The sequence below is a fragment of the Gobius niger genome (assembly GCF_951799975.1).
Source record: "Gobius niger genome assembly, chromosome: 4".
Classification (NCBI taxonomy): Eukaryota; Metazoa; Chordata; class Actinopteri; order Gobiiformes; family Gobiidae; genus Gobius; species Gobius niger.
In genome coordinates, this window is record NC_136855.1 from 34,654,127 (window position 1) to 34,678,398 (window position 24,272).

The 24,272-nt window shown below is 39.8% G+C and overlaps 2 protein-coding genes across 2 annotated transcripts; one reads left to right on the forward strand and one right to left on the reverse strand.

The window, feature by feature from the left end:
- snrpa1 (small nuclear ribonucleoprotein polypeptide A') lies at positions 1 to 4,111 on the reverse strand. Its single transcript, XM_079555767.1, has 9 exons — positions 3,896 to 4,111; positions 3,153 to 3,300; positions 2,856 to 2,934; positions 2,480 to 2,526; positions 2,304 to 2,406; positions 1,438 to 1,517; positions 1,166 to 1,241; positions 937 to 1,030; positions 1 to 207 (listed from the first exon to the last, which is right to left on the reverse strand). The coding sequence occupies exons 1-9, from the start codon at positions 3,975 to 3,977 to the stop codon at positions 92 to 94; spliced, it is 825 nt and encodes a 274-aa protein (XP_079411893.1). The 5' UTR covers positions 3,978 to 4,111; the 3' UTR covers positions 1 to 91.
- Positions 4,112 to 9,752: 5,641 nt separating this feature from the next.
- On the forward strand, positions 9,753 to 23,772 carry LOC306961679 (mucin-2-like; the record flags this gene model as incomplete). Its single annotated transcript, XM_079554523.1, has 16 exons — positions 9,753 to 9,810; positions 9,886 to 9,936; positions 12,107 to 12,371; positions 13,614 to 13,725; positions 13,906 to 13,993; positions 15,145 to 15,254; positions 15,336 to 15,564; positions 17,078 to 17,203; positions 17,521 to 17,638; positions 17,799 to 17,937; positions 19,755 to 19,935; positions 21,569 to 21,706; positions 21,870 to 22,034; positions 22,967 to 23,061; positions 23,136 to 23,262; positions 23,513 to 23,772. 16 exons carry the CDS (start codon positions 9,753 to 9,755, stop codon positions 23,770 to 23,772), a joined length of 2,262 nt encoding a protein of 753 aa, XP_079410649.1.
- Positions 23,773 to 24,272: the final 500 nt, after the last annotated feature.

A 24,272-nucleotide genomic window follows, 5' to 3' on the forward strand; every position in this document is an offset into this window, starting at 1 on the left:
AGCACCTAGTAAAAAATTTAATCAATTTGATTTTACAAAACAAAAAGTCACAATAAACATAAAAACAAAAATAAACTGAAAAGTCAGTCCTCTATGAGCCGTTCATGTGAGACTCTTGCTCCATGTCCTCCTCTGTGTCCTGATGCATCGCCTCTTGTACTTCCTCCTCTTCCTCTTCCTCCTCCTCCTCCTCCACCTCTTCCCCTCCTGCACACAAAACAGCACATTAATGTTTTTTCAAACAGTCCAATAAAGTACATTTTAGCTCAAGATCTTGAGATTCTCTTGTGACACAGACGGATAAGGACAGCAGACAATTCATTTTGGTCATTGATTATTCTGATTTCCGACGTATCAAATTTTAATCTTCATTATCATCATTTTACTTATTTTTTACAAACTTCTAGCCACATAAAACCCCGTCTGTTTAAACCTTGTTTTTGTGATTCAAGTCTGTACTGGAGCACCTTGTGGTTGTGCAGAGTGTCTGATGTGTTTGTTTTTTCAGTTTCTATTTTTCCTTTCTTTTGCTCCATTGGGGACATGAAATAAAAACATCTTATGTAAGCCATACATAGAATTTTTTTTCCACCATCCAAAAACCACTATATTCTGAAAAAAATGACATTCAGTACTTGTTTCTGTTGATGGTCAGCCAAAAGTAACTACATAGATAATTATTGAGGGTGGTGTCATGGGGTCAGTGACAAAATATGATCATATTCATTTAGTTTGTAAGTTTCACTTAATTTAGCATCAGCCTCATTTAATTACACACAATCCTCCTTTCCCATTGTATTCCATTCCGAGTCCTCTTCACTTATGTAAATACGCGCCTTATATATCCATCACTCAATGTCTGTAATGTCTATCACTTAATAAAAACAAAAAAAACAACCACACCGTATTCGGATACATGCATTTGTCTCAATTTACCTTGTCGGAACTCTCGTCCAGGAATCTGTCCGGCCTGAAGCATCCCCTTTAACCTTTCCACTTCGGCTAGTGATGAGGCGTTGGCTATTGCTTTCTGAAAAATGTAAAAGATACCATTTTAAGTGTACAGTAAATCACAATAAGAAAGCTGCTGTCAGGAATTTACTGTCACAACAACACCAACAAATCCCGCACAGCAATGAATTCCTCCATGTTTTATAACACAAACCTTAATGGCCTCTACGTCTGCTTGTGAAGGTCCAGCACGTTTCTTATCCTGCTGTGCCCCCACCCCTGGAGTGAACCTGTCCACCAGATTCAGAAGGAAAAGAAAAACCTTCACTTTTTCCAAACATAGATAACATTTTGCACAATGCGTTCCACAATAGAGGTCATAAACTATTATAGCAGTGATAACCACACGGTCTCTGCTACGTTAAATTCCAAATACTCTGACCAAATATGTCATTAGCGTACCCTCTGCTCCCCATGTACACTTACGTTTTGGTCCTCTTGGCAATGTCCTTCGCCAGCTGAGCCCCTCGTTTGCCCTTGAACATTTTCTCAGCCTCTTGCCGCTCCTGCAAAGAGATTGGGTCGTGAATGCCTATCTAAAATGTCTCAGTTATTACCCTTCCTCATCAGCTGTTCCCCTTTCAGGTGGCACCACAGTAACAGATGCTTCCATCAAATCCTATCCTCTGCATTTTCTACACTCCAACAGACTTTATGTCCTTTCACTACATTCATAAACCACGTCTTTGGCCCCCCTCTAGGCCTTGTTTTTTTCAGTCAGTCAGCTCCCACATCTGAATTCTTCCACCCATGTCCAAACAATCTCAATTTGGACACATCTGCCTTTGACTTTACGGCCATAACATTCACTGTTTACCGTCCCTTTACTGTACAACATCAACATCATACCCATTATATCTAACCTGCTTCCCGTGTCTTCACCTCTTTCAGCCTGACTCATGCCTGACTCACTGAAATTATTTAATACAATAAAAAAAGAGGCTCTGGAACCAAAACTACAGCATAAGCAAACAGAAAATCTAACACATCTACAGAAGGGACCAATAAGTCGGCTCACATCTGGCCCATACACATTTCCCAAGTAGGTCTCTAGTTCCATCTTTAGTAGTTTGCTTGCAAGTAGGAAATTCAGACTATTCCATTTTATCAATATCCACCGCTTACTGGACAAACTTTTATTTTGCAAGAACTGCCCCCTGTAGTGTCTGTCAAGGACTAAATGTTATAGCCACATTTAATCTCTGTTAAAACTATTTACAATCCATGTAATTTACTACAGTAACACCAACCATGAGAGTAGAATCATTGATAATTTTCGGTGCAGGACTTACCTTAAGCTTGACCTTCTGGAAGTCCAGCACGCGAATCTGTGGCATCTTGTTGATGACATAAAGCCTGTAGTGCTTCTTGTTCGTTACTGGGTTTCTCAACAAGCTGTGAAAACATGTCAAGTCAGCTTATTCTCCTGAACATGTCGGCTGAGGCTTGTGCACGTTATTATATTTACCTGAGGAGGGAGAGAGTCTTTACAGTGGCCAGTGGGTCCAAGTCACCCTGTAACAAAATGGACAAACTATTACACACAAAAATCGGAACAGACAGATTATGAACAAACACATGATTTAGTGAAGATGTACAGGCTGAAATAATTCTATGCACTTGTTTACTTTTTGCTCTGAAATAATTGGTTTGGGGCCAAGATCTGAAGATTGGGAGGGGAGGAAAAAGTGTTGTTATGGGTGGATTTGACGAAAATCAGACACCTGTGTGAACAGTATAATGCACAGCTGATACACGACTGTCTGGGACTCTACAGTAGTGTTCGCCTCCTCTACACATGCAGCCGTCAGAGGTTGTGGAGACAATAGGGCCCATGGACTCACCAGTTCCTGGATGTTGTTATTGGTCAGAACCAGCTCCCTCAGACATGGCAGAGACTGATCCAGATTCTCACCTAAACGGCTAAAGACATGAACAACATTAAAGCCTAAACAAATACCACAGCTCAGAAACGTTTGGCATTACATTTCAGAGCAAAAACACGCAGCAGTTAGTTGCAATGACCTTTGAGACAAGGAACAACCTAGACTGTATTAAACCCAACACAGAAGTCAGATTCTGCATTAGATAATATTGAGTTGTTCTAGTCCGTGTGAAGGATGGACTAAAGATGGACTCACCAGATGCGATTGTTGTTTAGTAGCAGTGACTTGAGGCGCCTGAGCAGAGGAAAGCCGTCCACTTTTCGGATTTCATTATCAGAAAAATCAATGGTGTCGAACTGGTCAAGAGTGGCCCCCAGGTTCTCCAGCACTGGGATTTTATAACCTGAACACACAGAACATACAAAGCCACAAGGAATTTAGAAATTATGTCAGAAACTCTTCACTTTTTCATTTAACTTATGACAGAAATATGCAGATGTAAACAATATTTCTACTTAATGCGAACATGTAGCAGAATATACATCACTATATTGCTTAGAAATGGCGAATGTTTTAGAAAGATGACAAATATCTTACCCAGGAAAAGTCCAGACTAAGTCACTAAAATACTGAAAAAAACACCTACAAAACTGAACCTCTAATTATAACTTCACTAGTTTAACTGTCTAGTTACCATTTAAGATAATACATTGTAGCATGTTTGTGATTGTGTAACTTATTTCATCGCCAAGTGCGTTGTGTGTTGCTAAATAGTAAAGCTCTCGCCGTGCACTCACACATGCATCATCATGTTTATGTTGTTGGGAATACACCAGAGAAACTGCAGTTCCATGTCGACTATATTACAGTAACCTAAACCCAACTTTGTCCCTGCAAAAGCCCATAGATGCAAACAGTGTTGTGCACATCCATGCCCCGGCATTAGCATTAGCCCGTGTGCTAACCGCGCTAGCACCCCGCCGTTCCCGTGGCCATACCTCGTAGATCCAGCTCTCGGTCCCGGACAGGGTTGGTGAACTGGGCCGCCTGCTCGATCAGCTCCGCCGTAAGCTTCACCATGATGTGTGCACCCCGCGAACAGCCCGCGGTCCTGCTACGAACCACAAACAAAGCTCAGCGCCTGGGTCGTTTCAGCGCCTCATTCACGTTTCACACAACGGAAGGAAGTTCGCCTTCTTCGCTTTGAGAGCACAAGGGAGCACGAGCGGATAAGTGCACGTCAGCGCCACCGGCAGGACGTCAACCGCAATAGCAGTTTACAACCACAACAAGCAAAACCCGTGCTTAGATGCCCATCATTGGCATTTTTAGGCAAACGCAAGACGCGGGCGGTCAGACCTATCGTCATGTCAGGTAAAATCTTCATCGACGTAGAAAAAACGTCGATGAACTGCACGTGAACTGAGCACATTTTCTGCAGTTTGGCATTACCCAAACTTTTCTTGAAAAAAGTGTAAAAAAATAAAAATGAAAAAAAGCGACAACAACGAGAAGAAAACGAGAATGAAAATGAAACATAAAAAGGTATAAAAGAGACAAAAAAAACAATAGAGCAACAAAAAAGTGACAAAATGCAACAAAAAAGTGACAAAATGCAACATAAAAGTGACAAAAAGCAACAAAATGCTACTAAAAAGTGACAAAAATGCAACGAAGAAGTGAAAAAATGCAACAAAGAAGTGACAAAAAACACACAAAAATGTGATAAAAAATAAGGCATTACACTGTAATCTGTAAACTCCAGACGAGAAGCTTTAGATTTTGGTAAAGCTGCACTGAAGAAAAAGTGCTCAGTTAAGGCGGGGGGTAAGAGTTTAAAGGCCCTATACCTGATTTTTTGATTGCAAACAATGAAAGAGCAAGCCACTAAATTAAAATCTTAGATGTGGTCCAAAATAGGTAACTTAATTCTTTACAGGGACAAGTTTATTATTCAAATGTTTTTTAATTTGTTGCAAGCTGTTTTCCCCAGAAGTGAGGTTAAAATACAGTAAAGGAGGACAAAATAAATGTCATTCCATTTCTAGCATTAAAATCAGGTATCGCTCCTTTAAAGATAAGGCAACAGTCGCAGCATCACAGACCGCTGTTAATCTCTTGGTTGGATTACCCTTATCCAAGCACCCACATTGATAGTACTCAAGCTACAAGTTTGTTTAGAAACAAGTAAACAACAGTTATCATTATTTGATTATTTTCTTACTGAAGTATCATGTTTAAAGTTGTATCTGATCCTGATTGGTTAACAGCAGATATCTTATTTTTTATTTTACTTTTAGCCTATCTATTTTATGTTTACGCACATTTGTGATTAACTGTTAAACAAAAATTCTGGCCTATGTGTAAACAGGAACGATTACAACTTAAAGGGGCCAGATGCAAGTTTGTGATTTTATACTCACTACTGCCACCTCTGGTCTTATGCGTAACTGCAGCTTCTGTATTAAACTCGTGCATGACGGCAGTTCGGACCCGACTTTTTGAGTGACAGTGCAGGATTTGGTGAGCAGGTCTGGGCTCATTCTACACAATAGGACATGGCTGGAACATGTAGGGGGAGGAAAAAACACAATTTTAACATTTTTAAACTCTGTATAGTCCCTTTAATGTTTCTGACGGCTCTGCAACCTCCTTACCCCCCAAACTCTTCAGTTTTCTTAGGAGTCAGTGACCTCTGTTCTCAGCATCAAGCAGGTTGTCCAGCTCTTCTTCAGCTCCATGTGCTTTGCTCCAGTTTCTCTCAAAGGCCTCCTCCATCTTGCCAGGGAACAGTCAACTCCAGCAGGATCACTTGATTTGTTAGAAAACACAAGCTCCAATTATCTTTCCTAAATTTAGTCTCTGGGATCCTCTTTGTTACGCTTTCTCTCTGCCTTCTGCCAGTTGTGTGTGCGTTTGGCAGCACTGCTCCTGCCCTGTTCAGTCGCCTCTTTTCAGCCTCTAAACTGCTTTTCTGGTTGCTGATGTTAGTGGCTCAAAATACTTGTGCCGACGACAATCTGAGTCAGAGTCGGAGTCTTCTAACATGTCATGTGTTTTGGTCTAAATCACAATTTCCATTTTAAGGTTATCCGCTTCTTCTGAAAGTCTACACTTAAAGGAACAGGCCACCATTTTTCCATACGGTGATATATTTTTACCTGAGCTTAGACGAGTTGATACGTACCTGTCTGGTCTTTGTGCGTGCCTGTGGAAGAGCGTGGTAGCTTCCAACTTCACCCCCGTTTGGAGCTATAGGAATACATTGGGAGAGGCTAAATGCTAATGCTAATCTTTGGTTGTTTTGCGTGACTGAGGGCCAGTGTTAATTTTGACAACATATTTTATTTTAGTGTTAGTCTTTTGACTAAAACGTACTTTCATTTTAGTCAAGATTTAGTCAAAAAAAACCTTTTTAATTTTAGTCTAGTTTTAGTCGACTAAAATTGCATGTCAATTTAGTCGACTAAAATTAAGGCTAATTTAGTCGACTTATATTTATAATATTCATTATAATCATATTTAATCGTGGTCCTTGACTTCATGGAGCTGCTTCCACATGAATAAAGCTCAGAGCGGTTCATTTGTCAGACTGTCAATAGAAGTTTGGATGATTTTAGTCTCTCCTTTTCATTTTTATTTAGTCTTATTTTAGTCGACTATAATATATGGACATTTTAGTCATAGTTTTAGTCTCATGAGAAACTTTTAATTTTAGTCCAATTTTAGTCGGCAAAAATATCACTTTGACTAAAATTACGACGAAATATTTTAGTCGACGGAATCAACACTGCTGAGGGCACACACAAAGACCAGACAGGTACGCATCAACTCGTCTAAGCTCAGGCAAGAACACATCTCAGTTTGAAAAAATGGCGGCCTGTTCCTTTAACTGTGATTGGTGAAATCTGACGAGACAGACCATAGCATTGAATACAGAAAAGGCATCGAAATGTGAGCACAGAGCTGCATTAAACATAAAATCATCATTATTGTCACATCGCTCGGCCCTGGCCTGAAGCTCAAAGTCGAGTCACGAGTCACTGCCCTCTCAGAAACACAATTTGATGTTTGCACCACCTTTAATCTCTTTTGAATGACCCTGCCCTTTGCTGTGTAACTTATGACTCCTGACTATCCCGTGCGTACGAGACCTTGTGCTCTTTCGTATCTTCGCTCTGGCTCCAGACTCGTGGCTCCTGGCGCTGGGCTCATGTTTAGTCTCTCCGGCTCGTCCTTGGGGCAGTCACTTCTGCGAGGGGCTGCAGCTCGGGGCGCCTCTCTGTTCTCCACAAACTAAAGTGAACAATTGATGGATATTGACTCAGACTTGACGGATTTACTTCTTAAATCCTTGGCACTACTAATCTATGAATGTACACTTTTATAAGCATCTGTATTCTGCTTCTTTTGCACGGCCTGCTTTTATATTTTCATAATATATTTTGTTTTAATTTGACACATTTTAATTGTGGCTTCCTTTCTTAGTCATTGAACATGTTCGATACCTTTATTGTATTATTATCATTATTATAACTTAAGGTTAAGATGTACTTTTTAAAATATTTAACTTGTCTGTACATTTATCTTGTTTTTCTTTGATTGCACATCTCTAGCATTCCATTTTCCCACCCCCCGTGTGATTAAGAGCTGCTGAGAAAGAACATTTTACTTGTCTAATCTTAAAACAAGCTTTTTAGTGATAGCTGTACATTCACATGTCGCTAAATGCTGCTTGCAGGAGTCATTGGAAGGTCCATTATGTGGAATCGACATAAAATAATAAAAGAAAAGAAAAAAGTAGATTTTTTCCATTATTTCCATATTATATATATCACTTGTTATACCTTATTCTTTCAGGACACCCTGTGTGTTTTAGATCTGTAGGAGTTGTTAGGTTCAGATGCATCGAATTGAAAGGATTTTATCAATCATTTTAGCACGGTAGTACAGGGGTTAGCGCTCGTGCTTCACAGCTAGAAGGTCCGGGGTTCGATTCCCACCTGGACGGGGCCTTTCTGTGTGTTCTCCCCGTGTCTGCGTAGGTTTCCTCCAGGTGCTCCGGTTTCCCCTACCACTAAAAACATGTACAATAGGTCAGGATGAATGAGAGTGTGTTTGAGAGTGCGCATGGGGGACGATGGATGGAAATTAGCCCATGACTACTATCCGGTGTGGCTTGTTTACATGCATGAGACCCATGTATGTTCATTAACATGCACTGTCCCGACCAAATAAACCAATAAATATATAAAATACATTTTAGACACTTTCGATAAGAAAATAAACAACAAAAAAAGAATGAACATTGGGATTAATAAAAGAATAAAAGATCCGCACAACATTGTAGCTCCCAAGCTTTTTTAATGCTCACCGAGTAGTGACGTTTCGGGCCTTAGCCCTTCTTCAGACGTGAATATGGGGATTAACATTAGAAAAATGTTGTATGTGGTCCAATTGTTCAAAATACAAGAGCCCACATGGGCGTTTCCAGAGTGCCGATCACTAACTTAAAAATTCAAGTAAAAATAACTTTTCTTAATTAAAATTGCTTCTTCGCTGAAATTAAATGGTAATTATTACTTACAACAGACAGTATCCAGTCATATTTTCCAAAGTATTAAAATCTGTCATATGCACTTTAAGGAAAGAAGGAAGGAATGTATTCGTGTAGCGCCTTTCACAGACACGGTCACAGTTTACACAGGATTCACTCCATACTTGGCAGTGACTTTGATTCGATCTTAGCATTCAACTTAACATTCATAACTTGGATCGATCTCGTCCAGGAGCATTAGAGAAGACTGATAAAAGAGCTTTATGTTGTGGTCAAGTTTAATGCATGAGAATTCCCAATGTTGTTTTCAGAGAACATTATAAATAATTGGAGCCATTTGTGATTTGTAGTGTTTGGTGTCACTTTGAAGTAGATGATACACTGAATACCATTAGGTATTCACAGATTTTATTTTATTTGAGATCAATTTTTGTATATACAGAAGCCACCAGGTGTGTGAGACAGCACTTCCAACACCACTGTCATAATTTCATGATGTGTGGGGGAGATTTTTACCTCTTTTTCACCAGCTTTCCCCCAAATCTAAAAGCTTCCTGACTGCAGCTCACAGCCTCTAGGCCAGGGTAACGCCTCATTTGAAAGCTAAGACCTACAAAACTGATTGAAAATGATCTTTTCTCCTGCGGTGTTGCCACTTTTTTTTTTATCTATCGTGTTTTCGTCAAATTTTTGCCCTGTTTTTTGTTGCTTTTTTCATTACGTTTTCGTCACACACTTTTGCCACTTTTTTGTTGCACTTTCATCACTTTTTTGTCACGTTTTAGTTGCTTTTTTGTTGCTCTTTCCACACTTTTTTGTTGCATTTTCATTTTCAGTTGCATCCTCTTTTTGTCTGGTTCTTTTCGCCATTTTGATGCTTTTTTCAAGAAGCTTTTCGATTTTGGGAAAAGCCAGACTGGAGAAAATGTGCTCGGTTCAGAGTTTAATGCTATTGGCCCTTTTCCCTTCCAGAAAGTGTGTTTTGACACTTTTTTCTCTTTTCTCAACATGCCCAGAGTTCAATTCAAAAGGCTAAAGTCCCTATTAAAGACATAATGACCATGAACTGAAAACACATCTCCCTATGTCTGATACAATTCTCTCATAAACGGCTCCTTGCTGCATTTGATCAGAAGTTATCTTAGCTTAGATGATTTCACCAATGTCATCCGCAGTCACTGTGACATGGTCAGATAAGTGTCGCCGCTCGTATGCATAAACACAAGTGCCAATGAGCGCTGCTGTCGATAGTATAAAAGCTGCTGTTCCTCAACCAGGGGCACACACACGAACACACCATGGCGTACCGGCGACTGGGGCTGCTCCTGTGTGCCGCCTTGGCCCTGCTCTACGCCGGTAAGAACCTCTGTGCTTCAACATCAATCCTATGTTCACATGTTAATACTTCTGTCTGTTGCATTTCTTCCACAGAGGCCTCGCTTCCACAACACCTTTTCACCAACACCCAGGGGCCAAACCCAGGTGCGTACATCGCTCGCTTTACACACTGCAAACAGTTATCTGGAAATAAGTGACATTTTCTTGAAATAAGTGGATTTGACCTTAATTTGAGTGACTAATATCTGTCCATGAAGGAAGTTTTTTTACACTATACAGAGTTTAAGAATATTGAAATTAAGTATTTTCCTCCCCCTACGTGTTCCACCCATGTGCAGTTACACGTATGGCCTGAGGTGGCAGTAGTGAGTACAAAATTGCCAACTTTTGCATCTAGACCCTTTAAAAGTTAGAAAAAGGATCTCATTGCACGCAAAGTTAGATAAAAAATCTTAATTTACTTGAAAAAGTAAATTAACCGAGGACGTTTTCTCTTGTTCAGCTTCACCCAAATCTAGACTATAGGCCAGAGTTACGGCTTATTTGAAAGCTAAGACCTACAAAGCTTATCTAAATCTTTTTCTCACATATTTGTCACAAATTTCTTACCTTTTCCTCACTTTTTTTTTTTACTGTATTTTTGTCATGATGGAAAAGCAACACAAATGCCACAAGAAAATGACAAAAATATGTTAAATAAGTGACAAAAAAATACACGAATATACGAAAACATGACAAAAATGTGACAAAAACGGTTACATTAGTTTAGTAGGTCTTAGCTTTCAAATGAGGCGTTGCACTGGCCTATAGGCTGTAACCTTATGGATTTGGGTGAAGGTGAACTGGAGAAAATGCACTTGGCTAAGAGAGGGGTTAAGGGGATAATTTAATTGTAAACCAAAAAATCCGCTGAGGTGAGACTTTTTTATTTATTTTTTTCCCATTAGTTTCTGAAATTAATGACACATTTGCATATTTCAAGAAAATGTCACGTATTTATTGATGACTTTTTGCTGTGCGTTGCATCTGACTTATAAAGAGGTGTTTAGGTTATTTACTAGTTAGTGCATGCCTTTCAAATATGCACATTTTAAAAGTAAAGTAATTTGACTTTTCATAGTCAGTGCATACTTGAGCAATGTTATTTTGAAAAATATCAATCCTCTTTCTTGTGTATAGTTTGTGTTTAAAATTAAGATATTTATTTTCATTGTTTTTATGGATTCCATGTATTCCATGTATTCTCTGGAAATCTCTGAATTTTTGCATCAAAATAATTAGAAGTTTCCTTTTTTTAAGCCTCAAGTGTCTCCTATATCATGATCAAGAAAATACCATGAAAATGTATTGAAATGTTATTATTCTGTGGAAAAAGCGGAGCGATACACAAACAACATTTATTTACGTTCAAAGAGAAGCTTTTGTAACTTTCAGATTTACTCCTAGTGGCAAAAACTGAGTAGAGTAGCTAAATATTGACTCAAGTAGGAGTAAAAAAGTACTCGGGGAAAATCCTACATGAGTACTGTGAGTACTGAGTGACTTTTTGAAGAAATTGTATTTCTTAGTATTTCTTATCATATGGTACTTTTTACTTCTACTTGAGTAAACTTATAATGTAGTATCTGTACTCTTCCTTAAAATGTAACTTTTTCCGCTGTGAGTAAATATTGAAGCGACAAATGCTTCATTTTGATTTAGGAACTAGATGTAGCTCGTCTTGTGCTCCTCCTCCTTATCCTTAGAATCATTTTGTTTTTCTGTATTTTTTCTTGGAATTGTCTTTGGAAATGTAGTATCACGATTTCCACATGATTTTAGGTTTTGTTTCACACCTGCAAGATGATTTAATGTTAAAAAGTAAGTCTCTGGCCCATTCCTGTGCAGAGTTATGGATTTTTAACAAAATAACCAGTTTGCTCAATCCAGCCACTAGGGGGCAGTTTAAATTTAAAAAAGGAAAGAATTCCACACGTGTCCAGCAGAGGGCACTGACATAATAAGAGATCAGGATATAAACAGCATATTATAGCCACGTGGTAAATGGTCAGTCTGCCCCTGGGCGGCTGTGGCTACAATAGTAACTTACTGCCATCGAGTGTGGAGCGAATGAACAATGACTTTATGTTGCACTTTGAGAAACATGTGACACAGGCTGATGAAGCACAATAAGTTTAAGCCGATATTTATGAGGCCACAGTCCTTGACAATATATGCGGCCCGGGCTGAATTTCGGCCCTCGACCCAAACGAGGTTCGACACCCCTGCTTTAAAGTGTACATTACCTAATCTGTTTCCCTTCGGGTCCCTCCAGGGTCTAACTGGGTTCGCAAAAATCAGGCCTGCAGCACGTGGGGGAAGTACCGCTACAAGATGTTTGACGGAAACCTGTTTCAGCTGAAGTCAGACTGTACCTACCTGCTGACCTCGTCCTGCTCCAGCCCGTACCCGGAGTTCAGCGTGCAGATCCGCAGAACTGAGGGGAAAGGGGGGCGGTCCATTGTCAACTGGGTGCTCCTCACTCTGGACGGGGTGACAGTGGAGATCACGCTCAACAGTGTGCTCGTCAATGGGAAACAGTGAGTTACATTTTATACTCTAGTGCAGCAGTTCCCAAAGCCCGGGACATCGTGCCCCCGAATGAGTCAGAAAGCCCCTCGTGCCCACCCCATAATGATCATTTACTCTATTGAAAGAAATGTGCCATTCATTTACTGCCTAGAATTGCATATAAAATAACAACTGAAAGCCAAAACTGTTTTAAAGAAGTACTTAAAGGGGCAAGATACAAGTTGGCCATTTTATACTCACTACTGCCACCTCAGGTCATATATGTAACTGCACCTTCTATGTTAAGTTCATGCATGACGGCACTTCGGGCCCGAAGTAACAGCTTTTTGAGTGGCAGTGCAGGATTTTAGAGGCAGTTGTGGTGAACAGGTCTGGGCTCATTCTACACATTAGGACATGGCTGGAACATGTAGGGGAGAAATATACATAATTTTAACATTTTTAAACTCCATATAGCCCATTTAAGTATATATATGACAAAATACATATGAATTTCTTTTTTTTTTGTTACTATTTTTTGTCATAGTTGACTAATGTCACCATTAATTGTCTTTAAAAGAGAAAGGAGCTTATTTGAAAGATATATTTGAGAAAACCTCAACAATAAAAAAAATAGTGTATATATATATATATTCTTTTTAAGGTGCATTATGCAACAATATTTGTGCGTACCGTATTTCAGTGACCCAGTGGCTTAGCGCCTTTACTTTCCATTGCGGTGGCCTCTCGGGTGCTTCAGGATCAATTTTAGCTCAGGTAATAGGGTTTCTGGTAGGTTTTCTTAATAGAATGTATATGTCAGTCAGTATCATCAGTGAAAACCTAGCTACTAGAAAGAGTCTTAGGGGCCACCTGAGTAATGGGATTTAGTTCTTCAATCTGAATAAATCTCGACTTGGCTATTTAAAGGGAGTATACAGAGTTTACAAATGTTAAAATTATGTATTTTCCTCCCCCTACATGTTCCAGCAATGTCCTAATGTGTAGAATGAGCTCAAACCTGTTCACCACAACTGCCTCTAAAATCCTGCACTGTCACTAAAAAAGGTGTTAATTCGGGTCCGAAGTGCCGTCATGCACGAGCTTAATATAGAAGCTGCAGTTACGCATAAGATCTGAGGTGGCAGTAGTGAGTATAAAATGATGAACTTGCATCTAGCCCCTTTAACATTGTGCTGTGTTTCTCTGACAGTGAATTATGATATTTCTTGTCTTGTTCAATAATTGTTGCTGTATTTGTGTGTGTGCAGATGCAAATTACCAATGACCTATTCCGGAGTGCGTGTGGAGAAGACCCATGCCTACATCAGAGTCAAGGCCAAGCTGGGACTGATGGCCCTGTGGTGTCCACATTGCTTTTTGGTAATGACAGATTAACCAATATTCTTATTCTTTGTGACAGTACCTATTTAAAAGCATGATTTAAGAGGACTTAAGAGGTAACTGTACCATTTGTGGCTCTTGAAATGTCCCATTTTTCATTCCCAACTCACTTCTTGTCGAGTTGCCAACTATGAAATCATTATTGTTCTGAACATTCAGGTGGAGCTGGATTCCAAGTACCAGAGCCAGACTTGTGGACTCTGCGGAGACTTCAATGGGGATCCTCACGGCGAATTCTTTAAAGATGGTCAGTTCATATACAGTACACTGAGAAGGAAAAATTAAAATTAACGCTAGAGATTAGAACTTTTCGTTTCATGACTAATGCAATATTATACTATATATATGTGTATATATATAAATATATTTTTTTTTTAAATCAATGTTCAAAAACCGCACAACTGCTGTAGTTGTAGGGTCTGAATCCTTATGTCACTATGAACTTCTATTTTAACTTCTATTGTAACTCCACATCCACTGAAAAAAAAATATTTTGCGATTTTAGAAGATGAGTGAATGTCACAATTGATTAAAGATATAATAAGATTTTTTTTTGCATAAATAATTTTGGATGGTAGGGTCTTAAGGTTAGGTTTTATTTATTCCTACCTACCTCCAAATATCACCGCCATTTCTGTCCAAATCATTTATTTATTTACTTATATTCTTACGTACTTACGTTACTTCAACATACTTTCTTCATACTTAAAATTTCTTACTTACTTACTTACTTCAACTTACATACTTATATACTTAAACTTGCTTCAATGTACTTGCTCATACTTATTTAAAATACTTACTTAAACATACTTCCTTTCTTATGTTCACTTAAAATTACTTGCTTGCTTACTCATACTTACTTAAAATACTTACTTAAACTTACTGACTTAGATTTACTTAAACATAATTCCTTACTTCTATTGACTTAAAATGACTTGCTCACTTACACTCATTTAAATACTTAAACTTACTGACTTTAACTTACTTAATAGTAATTTATTACTTCTTTATTTACTTAAAAATACTAAAATACTAACTCACTTACTTAGAGACAAGAGACAGAGATTTTACACAATTAATAGAATAAAATACAAGCATTTATTATATTATTGATATTTTTATTGTTGAAAAACACCTGAAAAATGAACAAACGTGTGCGCTTTGATAACTTTAATACTTTCTTAAATATTACAAGATCTTGAAATGCTTCACAAATATGCCTGAACATTTTACAAATGACATGTAATTTAAAGCATATATCATTAACTCTTTACTTGCAAACATTTATTCATTATTTGTTTTACAGTTTGTAGGTGTGACTTATCGCAAAGAGTGTATTTATTATTGTTTCTTTGTTCATTCTTTGCCGTTGTGTCGTTTATATACTGTCTTGTCCAGGGAGGGAACTGACGCTCTTTGAATTTGCGAGGCTGTGGAGGAGGGACAATCCTGAGGACAGCTGCCCCGATATTAACCCAGAGCCCACCCTTCCCGGCTGCATACAAATGGTCAGTAGTTCTGGTTTACAAATCTATAAATCGTTTGCTTTGCGGGACCCATGTACCTGACGCACACCTGCCTTCCTCCAGCGGCCGATGTGTGAGAGCCTCCTGTACGCCCCTGCCTTCAGGACCTGTCACTCTCTCGTGGATGTGGAGCCCTTCATTGTGGCCTGTACCGAGGAAAGCTGCCACTGTTCTGCGAGCTCCACGCCGCAGGAACTGTCCGACTGCGTTTGCGACACGCTGTCGGAGTTCTCCAGACTGTGTGTCCTTAGAGGAGGGAACCCTGGGCCCTGGAGAACCAGAGATCTCTGCTGTATGTTCCCACACCACAAGATCACACACAACATTCATCATAGCATAATTACTAACATTTTAAACTGTGATAGGAAATATAAACACTTGGGGTGGGTTAGTTATGGCCTTTGTAATTAATTAATCACATTTAAAGGGACTATACGGAGTTTAGAAATATTCAAATTTGTATTTTCCTCCCCCTACATGTTCCAGCCATGTCCTAATGTGTAGAATGAGCCCAGAACTGTTCACCAGAACTGCCGCCAAAATCTTGCACTGTCACTCAAAAAGTTGTTAATTCGGGTCCGAAGTGCCGTCATGCACAAGCTTAATATATAACCTGCAGTTATACGTAAGGCCTGAGGTGGCAGTAGTGAGCATAAAATTGGGGGTTGCATTTATTTTTTCGAGGTACATTTTTGATGCTTTTTTGTATTTTCCTACATTTTAATTAAGTGGAGATGTGAGACCTGTGTGATCATTTCAAACACTTCAAAGACAATAGCAATTTGATTAATTTTGTGCTGACCCAGGACATTGGAGAATGATCTTTTTAAATAAGTTCATGTTGGCTTAACTGTGTTGGCTTAAAAGTTTGACAGTGAAATGTTTTTTGGCTCATCCCTAAGCAACATCTGCAGGAAAAAGCAAACTGAAAAAGTGCCTGTGCCGCTAAAATAAAGTGCGATTAATTATGATTAATATTTTTAGATGCATTAAACATTATCCATCAATCGATTAATCAAACTTTATGTATAAAGCGCTTTTCATAGTGAAAGGTATCACAAAGTGCTTTTACAACATTTAAAACAATACGCCTGGCACACCCTCCCATATATATTATAAATTAGGACTAAATAAATAGATGTCAGTTTAAAGCTAAGCTAAAAAGGTGGGTCTTGAGTCTGCTCTTAAAAACATGAACGTTCTCTGCAGCCCTGAGCTCTTCCTCAAGTCGTTCCAGAGACGAGGGCCGTAATATTGGAAAGACGCCTCGGTGTGAGTCTTTTTGTTGACTTTAGGAATAACCAGGAGACCCCTGCTGGAGCGAAGGGGCCGTGAAGGTTCATAAGGTAAAAGCAGTTCTGAAAGATAAGAAGGACCAAGACCATTAAGACATTTAAAACCCATTAAAAGAACTTTAAAGTTGATCCGGAAACACACGGGGGCCGATTCTAAAACCGGTGTAATGTGGTCCCGCCTCCTGGTCTTTGTCAGGACACGAGCTGCTGAATTTTGTAAAAGTTGTAAACCTGAGATACTCTTTTTGGGAAGACCAGAAAGCCGGGCATTACAGTAGTCGATACGACTGGTGATAAAAGCATGTATTAGCGTCTCCGTGTTGGCCCGAGAGAGAATGGGGCGGACTCTGGCTATGTTCTTTAGATGGTAAAAAACTATCTTTGTGATATTCTTAATGTGGACTAAAAGTCAGCTCAGAGTCAAAAATCACACCCAGGTTTTTTCATATGTAATTAATTAATCGTAATTCATGTTGGTGGTAACATATTCCTTTGCTGGTGTGTGCTCAGGGAAGCCCTGTCCTCAGAGGATGGAGTTCAGAGAATGCTCCAGTCCAGTGGCGGACACCTGCTCCAACCCTATAGCCAGCAGCACCACTGACGAGCCATGCATAGACGGCTGTTTCTGCCCCAAAGGTGAGACTTCTATTGCAGTGTGGCACAGCAACGGACTATACTGTGAAGCAACAGTCACTGAAATACACGTTGTTAATACAAAAAAAAATCATAACCAATTAGTTTTTTCTCAGCAAATTGTGTCAGAGCTAAACTTTTAAAAACACTAAATCAGGACCCAATGTTTTATGTTTTAGTTACTGTGAGTTTTTGTTTTAGGCTGTGATAACAAAAATGAGTAGATCTCAGTCATCTAAGTTGGCCTGTTTCTACAGTAGTTTCTGCTGATCCCATACGTAACGTGAGTGTCTGAGCAGCTCTTGTGTGAACGTCCACAGGCACAGTGCTGGACGACCTGACGGAGAAGGGCTGCATCCCAGTGACTGAATGCTCCTGTAACTACAATGGTAACCTGTACGCCCCTGGGCAAGGATACTCCAACAAGTGCCGCAAATGGTGAGTCTTGAATATGTGACTCTGTTTAATACCTCTGTTTGAATGGCATAACAGGCTTTATAGACTTACTTTCCTCAGAAATCTTTTCCACACTTAATAATAGAGAAATATTTGAAAAGTTTCTAATGATCTCTAACATATTGTTCGCTTTTGTGTGCAGTGTGTGTAAGAGCGGCCAGTGGGCGTGTACAGAGCTCAACTGTCCTGGCACCTGCTCATTGCAGGGAGGGGCCCACATCAGCACGTTTGATGGAAAAACCTACAGCTTCCATGGAAACTGCACCTACACTATGGCCAAGGTAACTATTCACTACACAGCTGGATCTACAGTGCTTACCTAAGTCTACTTCAATCTGCAATTTAGAGCAGTAACACTAAACATGTGGATTTACCACTGGTGCATTCACATTGTGCTCCTGACCTGCATCCTGGTTTCAGATTTGGGGATGGGTCCTGCTGGGTTCTGCACCAGAGTTAATTTTCAATCAGCTGAAATGTTGCATCATAATTTTTGTCAAAGTCATATTTTTAACAGACTAAAACTTAAAGCAGTACTAAGTACTTGTTTACCTTAATAAATCCTTTCTGTAGTCCCTTTGGGGGTAATACAAGTGTTAATGGAATGATTGGGGGGGGATCTTTCATCTCCCCCTGGTGTCTCTGGCCAGAAACCGCAATTGTAGCTTCACTAGCCTGATAAACCACACCCACCTTCTTTCTGCACGAAAGAAGGTGGGTCTGGCCACGCACGGTAGACAAGTTGTTGATTGGCGGCTAAGGCCGAGCCGAACCAATCACGACCGTCACAGAGAAATGAGAAGGTTACGTCACTCGCTGCACCTCTATGTTTTTTGTTCAATTAACGTTAACATCAGCCAAAACTAATCATTGGATGAAGAAGTCAAGGATTTTGCCTCGCGTTCTCCGCGTGAGTTTATATTCACTTCATATTTGTTTAATTGTACACGGCTGTCGTCACGTCCGCTAATCGCTAATTGGTTTATTTCACTGACAATCTGTGCGCGTTAGGCCCGCCCCTTCAAACTGCTCCAATTGCTCCGTGACCAGACTAACTCCCTGCATGGAATGGACAGGGAAGAGTATGGCAGAGCCAGGCAATAGCTTCACAGCCACCGGGTAGATTTCACCAATACACACTAATGGAATCACGAAGAAGAAGCTAACAGGCTAACGGGCAAAGCTAACTGTGGGCTAGCGCTGCTTAAACAGTATTTACAGCCAAGTTTGTGAAAAAAAAAAAGATCCATTGTGTAATTGGATGTACAATATCCCTCTCTCCCTTTGTCTTTTCTGTCACTCTAGTATTTAGTCTCACGGACAATTAATGCAACATTTAATGCAGCAACATGCTATGACACCTGCAGGGGCGCTTATGGCCTCTAGGGGCACGAGTTACTTAGCACTGCTTTAATTAAAAGCTGTTAATAATGATTAAAGCTATGATTAAAATGTTCTGATATTTTCATTGGCTAAAAAACAACAAAATGTCCTCCAAAGTGGAGTCATTTTTTAGTGCTTCATTAGTGCACGTTTGTACTCCATATTTGGAATATTGATCATAATAAAAGCTGAATTGATGATTGCCGACATCTGGGGAAAGCTGAACACTATAGAAGCACTAAATGACACTATTTTGAATCAGACACCATGGGGGATCATTTGCACAGCTGTATTGCAGTATGTGGTATCTGTGGTTGATAGTTAATGCATCTGTACATTTGTAAATCCATTTACGCTGTTGTTCTGTGTTAAATTGTAATTTTTCAGCATATTTTATTAATTCATTTTTATGAAGGCCCTTATAGTTTAAACATATTTGTAGTTTACTATTCTGTACCAAGTTTTGTTTTATGTTGCACCAAAGAAAGCTCTACCAAATTCTTTAAACAGACATCCAGGTAATAAGCAAAAAGAAAAAAAAAATCGAGACAGCTGAGCATTTCATGACACTGACGACTTGACAAACTCACATTTTGTTGAAATTAACCAAATCCGGTCTATTTATATGTATTAAGAAATTAATCAAACGCACAGAAAAAAGTGACACAACCTAACAACAAAACAATGACCAAATAAACCCTCTCTTTTTCGGCAGGACTGCAACGATGAAGATTTCGTGATCCAGGTGGAGCTGAGGCAGTGTGGCCCCTCGGAGATGCAGACGTGCCTGAAGGAGGTGGTCCTGGCTCTGAACGGAGGGGTCCACATCATCACCATCAAATCCTGCGGGACGGTGTTGGTCAACGGCATCTACACGCAGCTGCCCTTCTCTTCAGGTCATTCTCTAACACAAACATCGGCAGACACCTATGCACACCTTTTCACCATGCACACGTAGCCAAGACCAGTATCTGCAAGAGAGACTAATCCATGCATTTGCCTTTTACTGTAATGGCCTGCTCATTGGCCTTTCTAAACGAGCTGCAATGAATCAAAAACACTGCTACTTTAGTCCTAATTAGAAATAGGGTTGCAAAAATGTGAAATATCGGAAATTGTACAAGAGAATTAACTGGCATTTATGTGAATTAACGGAAATAATTCAATCCTTATATAAATTTTAAATTCTTTTGAAGAAATAAATTATATTAAAAAAAAAAAGAGAATGGATGCTGAGGATGCAAAATTAAGATGATAGATTTTTTCTTTCTTCTTTGTGACAAAATGTATAACTGCATGCATAAGACATTGGCAGCTTTTACTGTTTATGTTTTGTAAATACACTCGGATAGGCGCAATAAGCTTTAGCTTCTGCCTATTCCATTTCAGAGTTTATGTTTATTTATGTCGTTATCTGTTAAATGTTTAAATGTCTGAAAACAATTTGAATCTGAAATATATAGGAATTAATGTGAATTAACAGGAAATAAGCACAACTTGCTTCTATACAGACAGTAATAAGACTACGAGTTAGAAACTGAAGCATAAACATTTCATTTAACAGTTAAACACTGAAATATCTATCACAGCAGTCGCAAAGAAAGTCTCAAAGAAATCTTCTTCGCTGTGTCTGACAGAGGACCATTAGGTTGTGGCCGATACAAAGAAGGACTTTTGGAAATGGAAAAGACTCATTCTATGTTTGGATCCATCTTTAAATATTATATCAAGTTATTATAAGTTATTATATCAAGTGTGTGCAGTATTACAATATTATGTTGTTTTAAAAGTCTATATTTTAGGTCTGTTCTGTTTAATGCAGCTCGGTGTAAGACAGGCTCCATCTCCTTGTACGTGATCCTAGTTACCTGGTGTGATAAAACAAAATCATGATATAAAACTCTGCCGTTCATCCCACCTCTTGTTAGAAAGAGAATTAAGCAGAGTTTAGGTGTAGGAAAGTTGTATATATACAACATGGTCCTCACATTTCTTGTACAGGTCTGGGGTGTGACATCACCCAAATACTGTACATGTTTCATGGTGCAAAAACATAATAAATGGGCAGATAATAGTTTATTAAGCCAAAAAAATAATAAGAAAAAATGTACGCAAGCATATTGACAGTTTTTCATTTGTGAAAATTCACAAAAATGTCCGTGATAAATTTCTATAGGACAGTTCCAGAAATTCATCATGCATTTTCCACCCTTTTACAACCCTAATTAGAACCAGGAAATCATATTACTGCTCATGTCTGTCCACTGGCTTCCTGTCACAATAGACTTCAAACCAGCAATACTTACTGTGTGCTAGTCTGTTCATGGCCTAGCACCAAAGCACCTGACATGTTATTAGACAATTAGAGACTGCTGAGCCCAGAGTAAGGACTAAACACTGTGAAGCTGTGTTTCGATTTAAGTAAGATGGACCTGACAATGTTCAAACTGATGATTAGATTTCTGTTTTTTGGATTGATTTTAGGACGATGATTATTCTCCCCTAACGTTCTGTTGTTGTTTTGCGCAGCGGGAGTAATTGCCCTCCAGGCCTCCTCCTTCTTCATCTCGGTGCAGACCTCTGTGGGCGTTCAACTGGTGGTGCAGCTTCAGCCCATCATGCAAATCTATGTGACAGTGCAGAGCCAGCACAAGGGCCAGATGTGCGGTATGTACAGATAACTGACACACATCATTTGGGTCCTAAAAAAACTGTTGTGCATAAAGCTCTCACTATTATAAACCAATGCCCAAATTTAACACTAATCTAGGTGTTGTATTTGGGTGCTTTGTAAAGTAGGAAGATTGTCCACTGACTGTGTGCACTGCAGGTCTGTGCGGAAACTTCAACGGGAACCAGGCGGATGACTTCCTGAAGCTGAGCGGAGTGGAGGATGCCACCGGCGTAGGTTTTGCCAACAGCTGGAAGACGTCTGTGACCTGCATCAACGTGTGGCAGGTGTATCATGACCCCTGCTCCCTCAGCCAAGAAAAAGGTACGAGAGCGGCTGCCAGAGGGGTGGAGCTACTGTGGGTGATCCAGTCTATGTGATGTGTGTGGGAGGAGAGTTTGTTTGTGCGGTGGGCAGTTTGTCATGTCCAGATAGTTCACAATGTGCATGGTAAACACGAATATGACACATTTTTGAACATAAAAATAGAGATGGAAACAACCGGAGATTAGGGGTGTGACAAAATATATCGATTGCAATTTTGCGATATTTTGTGGCGCGATACCGACTATTTTTCCAAGGCCAAAAAAGGTCAAGAATTCAGAATTCTTAGAGCACTTTTATGAGCCATGTATGCACGAATCGTGAGGTACCCACAGGTTCCCATCTGGAGACCCTTCAGTTAGATGTAATTTTAGTTTGTAGTTTTACCCCCTTTTAGGGCTCAACAACCCTTTGGGAACCACTGGTCTAAATTACAGGGTTTATTCAAAACTAGATCTAAGGAGACAGGGATGTTTATTAACTGCATTAGCAGAGGACATTACATCACCTATAGTAAATAACAGGTAATTGTAATTGGCTAATTGTTATATAAAGAAATAATAATTTCCATTTTGATTTGTTGTGGGTGGAGTTTGTCTGTGTTGTGGGCGGAGCTTGTCAGTGTTGTGGGTGGAGTTTGTCTGTGTTGTGGGCGGAGTTTGTCTGTGTTGTGGGTGGAGTTTGTCTGTGTTGTGGCGGGGTTTGTCTGTGTTGTGGGTGGAGTTTGTCTGTGTTGTGGGTGGAGTTTGTCTGTGTTGTGGGTGGAGTTTGTCTGTCTTGTGGACAGAGTTTATCTATTGTGGACAGAGTTTGTCAGTGTTGTCGGCGGTGCTTGTCTGTGTTGTGGGCAGAGCTTGTCAGTGTTGTGGGCGGAGTTTGTCAGTGTTGTGTGGAGAGTGTGTTGCTGATGTGTTGCTTGTATGGGTTTCCAGAAGACTATGCCCAGCACTGGTGCTCCCACCTGACGGATCCACAGGGAGTGTTCGCCGTCTGCCACTCAAAGGTCTGCCCAGAGGCATACAAGCAGGTGAATAGCACACACACGCACACACAACCTTTACAATGAGCGTTCACAGACTTACCTATGGCCTGGTGTTACAGAGGTGCATGTACGACAGCTGTAACTGCGAGGATAGTGAGGACTGCATGTGCGCGGCCGTGTCCTCATACTTCCACGCCTGTACTGCTGAAGGAGTCCAGATCTCAGGCTGGAGAAATGTTCTCTGTGGTAAGGATTTCAACACACATTTACCTTTTTGCTCATTGGCCATTGTGGTCTTTTTTCTATTTGGGTTTTTACAACACAATGTGTCACTTTTAGTATAAATTCAAAATAAAATAAAGATAAAAAGTGAAGGAAATTTAAAAAAACATCAAGCCGAGTGCTTTCCAAGAAAATTCAAGTGTGTGGCATCAAGTGTAGAATCCCTACAAACACCGACACCTAAACCTAAAATCCTGTGTTCTGCCCGGTGTAGGGAAATACGTCACCTCGTGCCCAAGTGGGATGGTGTACTCCTACAGCATCACGTCTGGTCCCGGGACGTGCCGCTCTAGGTTCTCCAAGGAGCCCTGCTGCCACATGTCCTTCGAACCCCTGGACGGCTGCGTGTGCGCCCCCGGCACCTTCCTGGACGACTCCAACAAATGTGTCACTCCCAAGAACTGCCCCTGCTACCACCATGGCAGGGTGTTGCCACCGGGGGAGAGGGTAGCGATGAAGGACAGCTTCTGGTAGGACCATACTTAAACCTCAGAGACAGATATTGTTAAATGATGTCAAGTTAGATTAGATTGGAGCTTTAGCAAGTCGTAATCGTAATAGTAATAGTAATAGTAATAGTCTCTCTCTGTTGGGATTCATCATATAAATTGCTTTCTATCTCGCTGATACCTCTTCAAACATCATCTGAATGCATGACTCTTCTGTTGGCTCAGCAAATCATATTTCAGTCTTTTCTCAAGTATTAAAGGAAATATATCATGCAAAACTGACTTTGTTATAACATTTACTCATAAAAAAACATACATACATATTTCGTAGATTGTATTGCATCATAGATAAAACAGAAAATTGTTCTTCACAAATTTTAAAGTCCATAATCCAACATTGGATTGTTTCCGAGCTGCATCTCGACTGCATCTGGAAAATAAAATATTATATCGTGTTTCAGTAATACGTGAACAAGAAAATGCTGCGTTAGTAAAATATGCACTGTGCTCTAATCCATCTTTGCA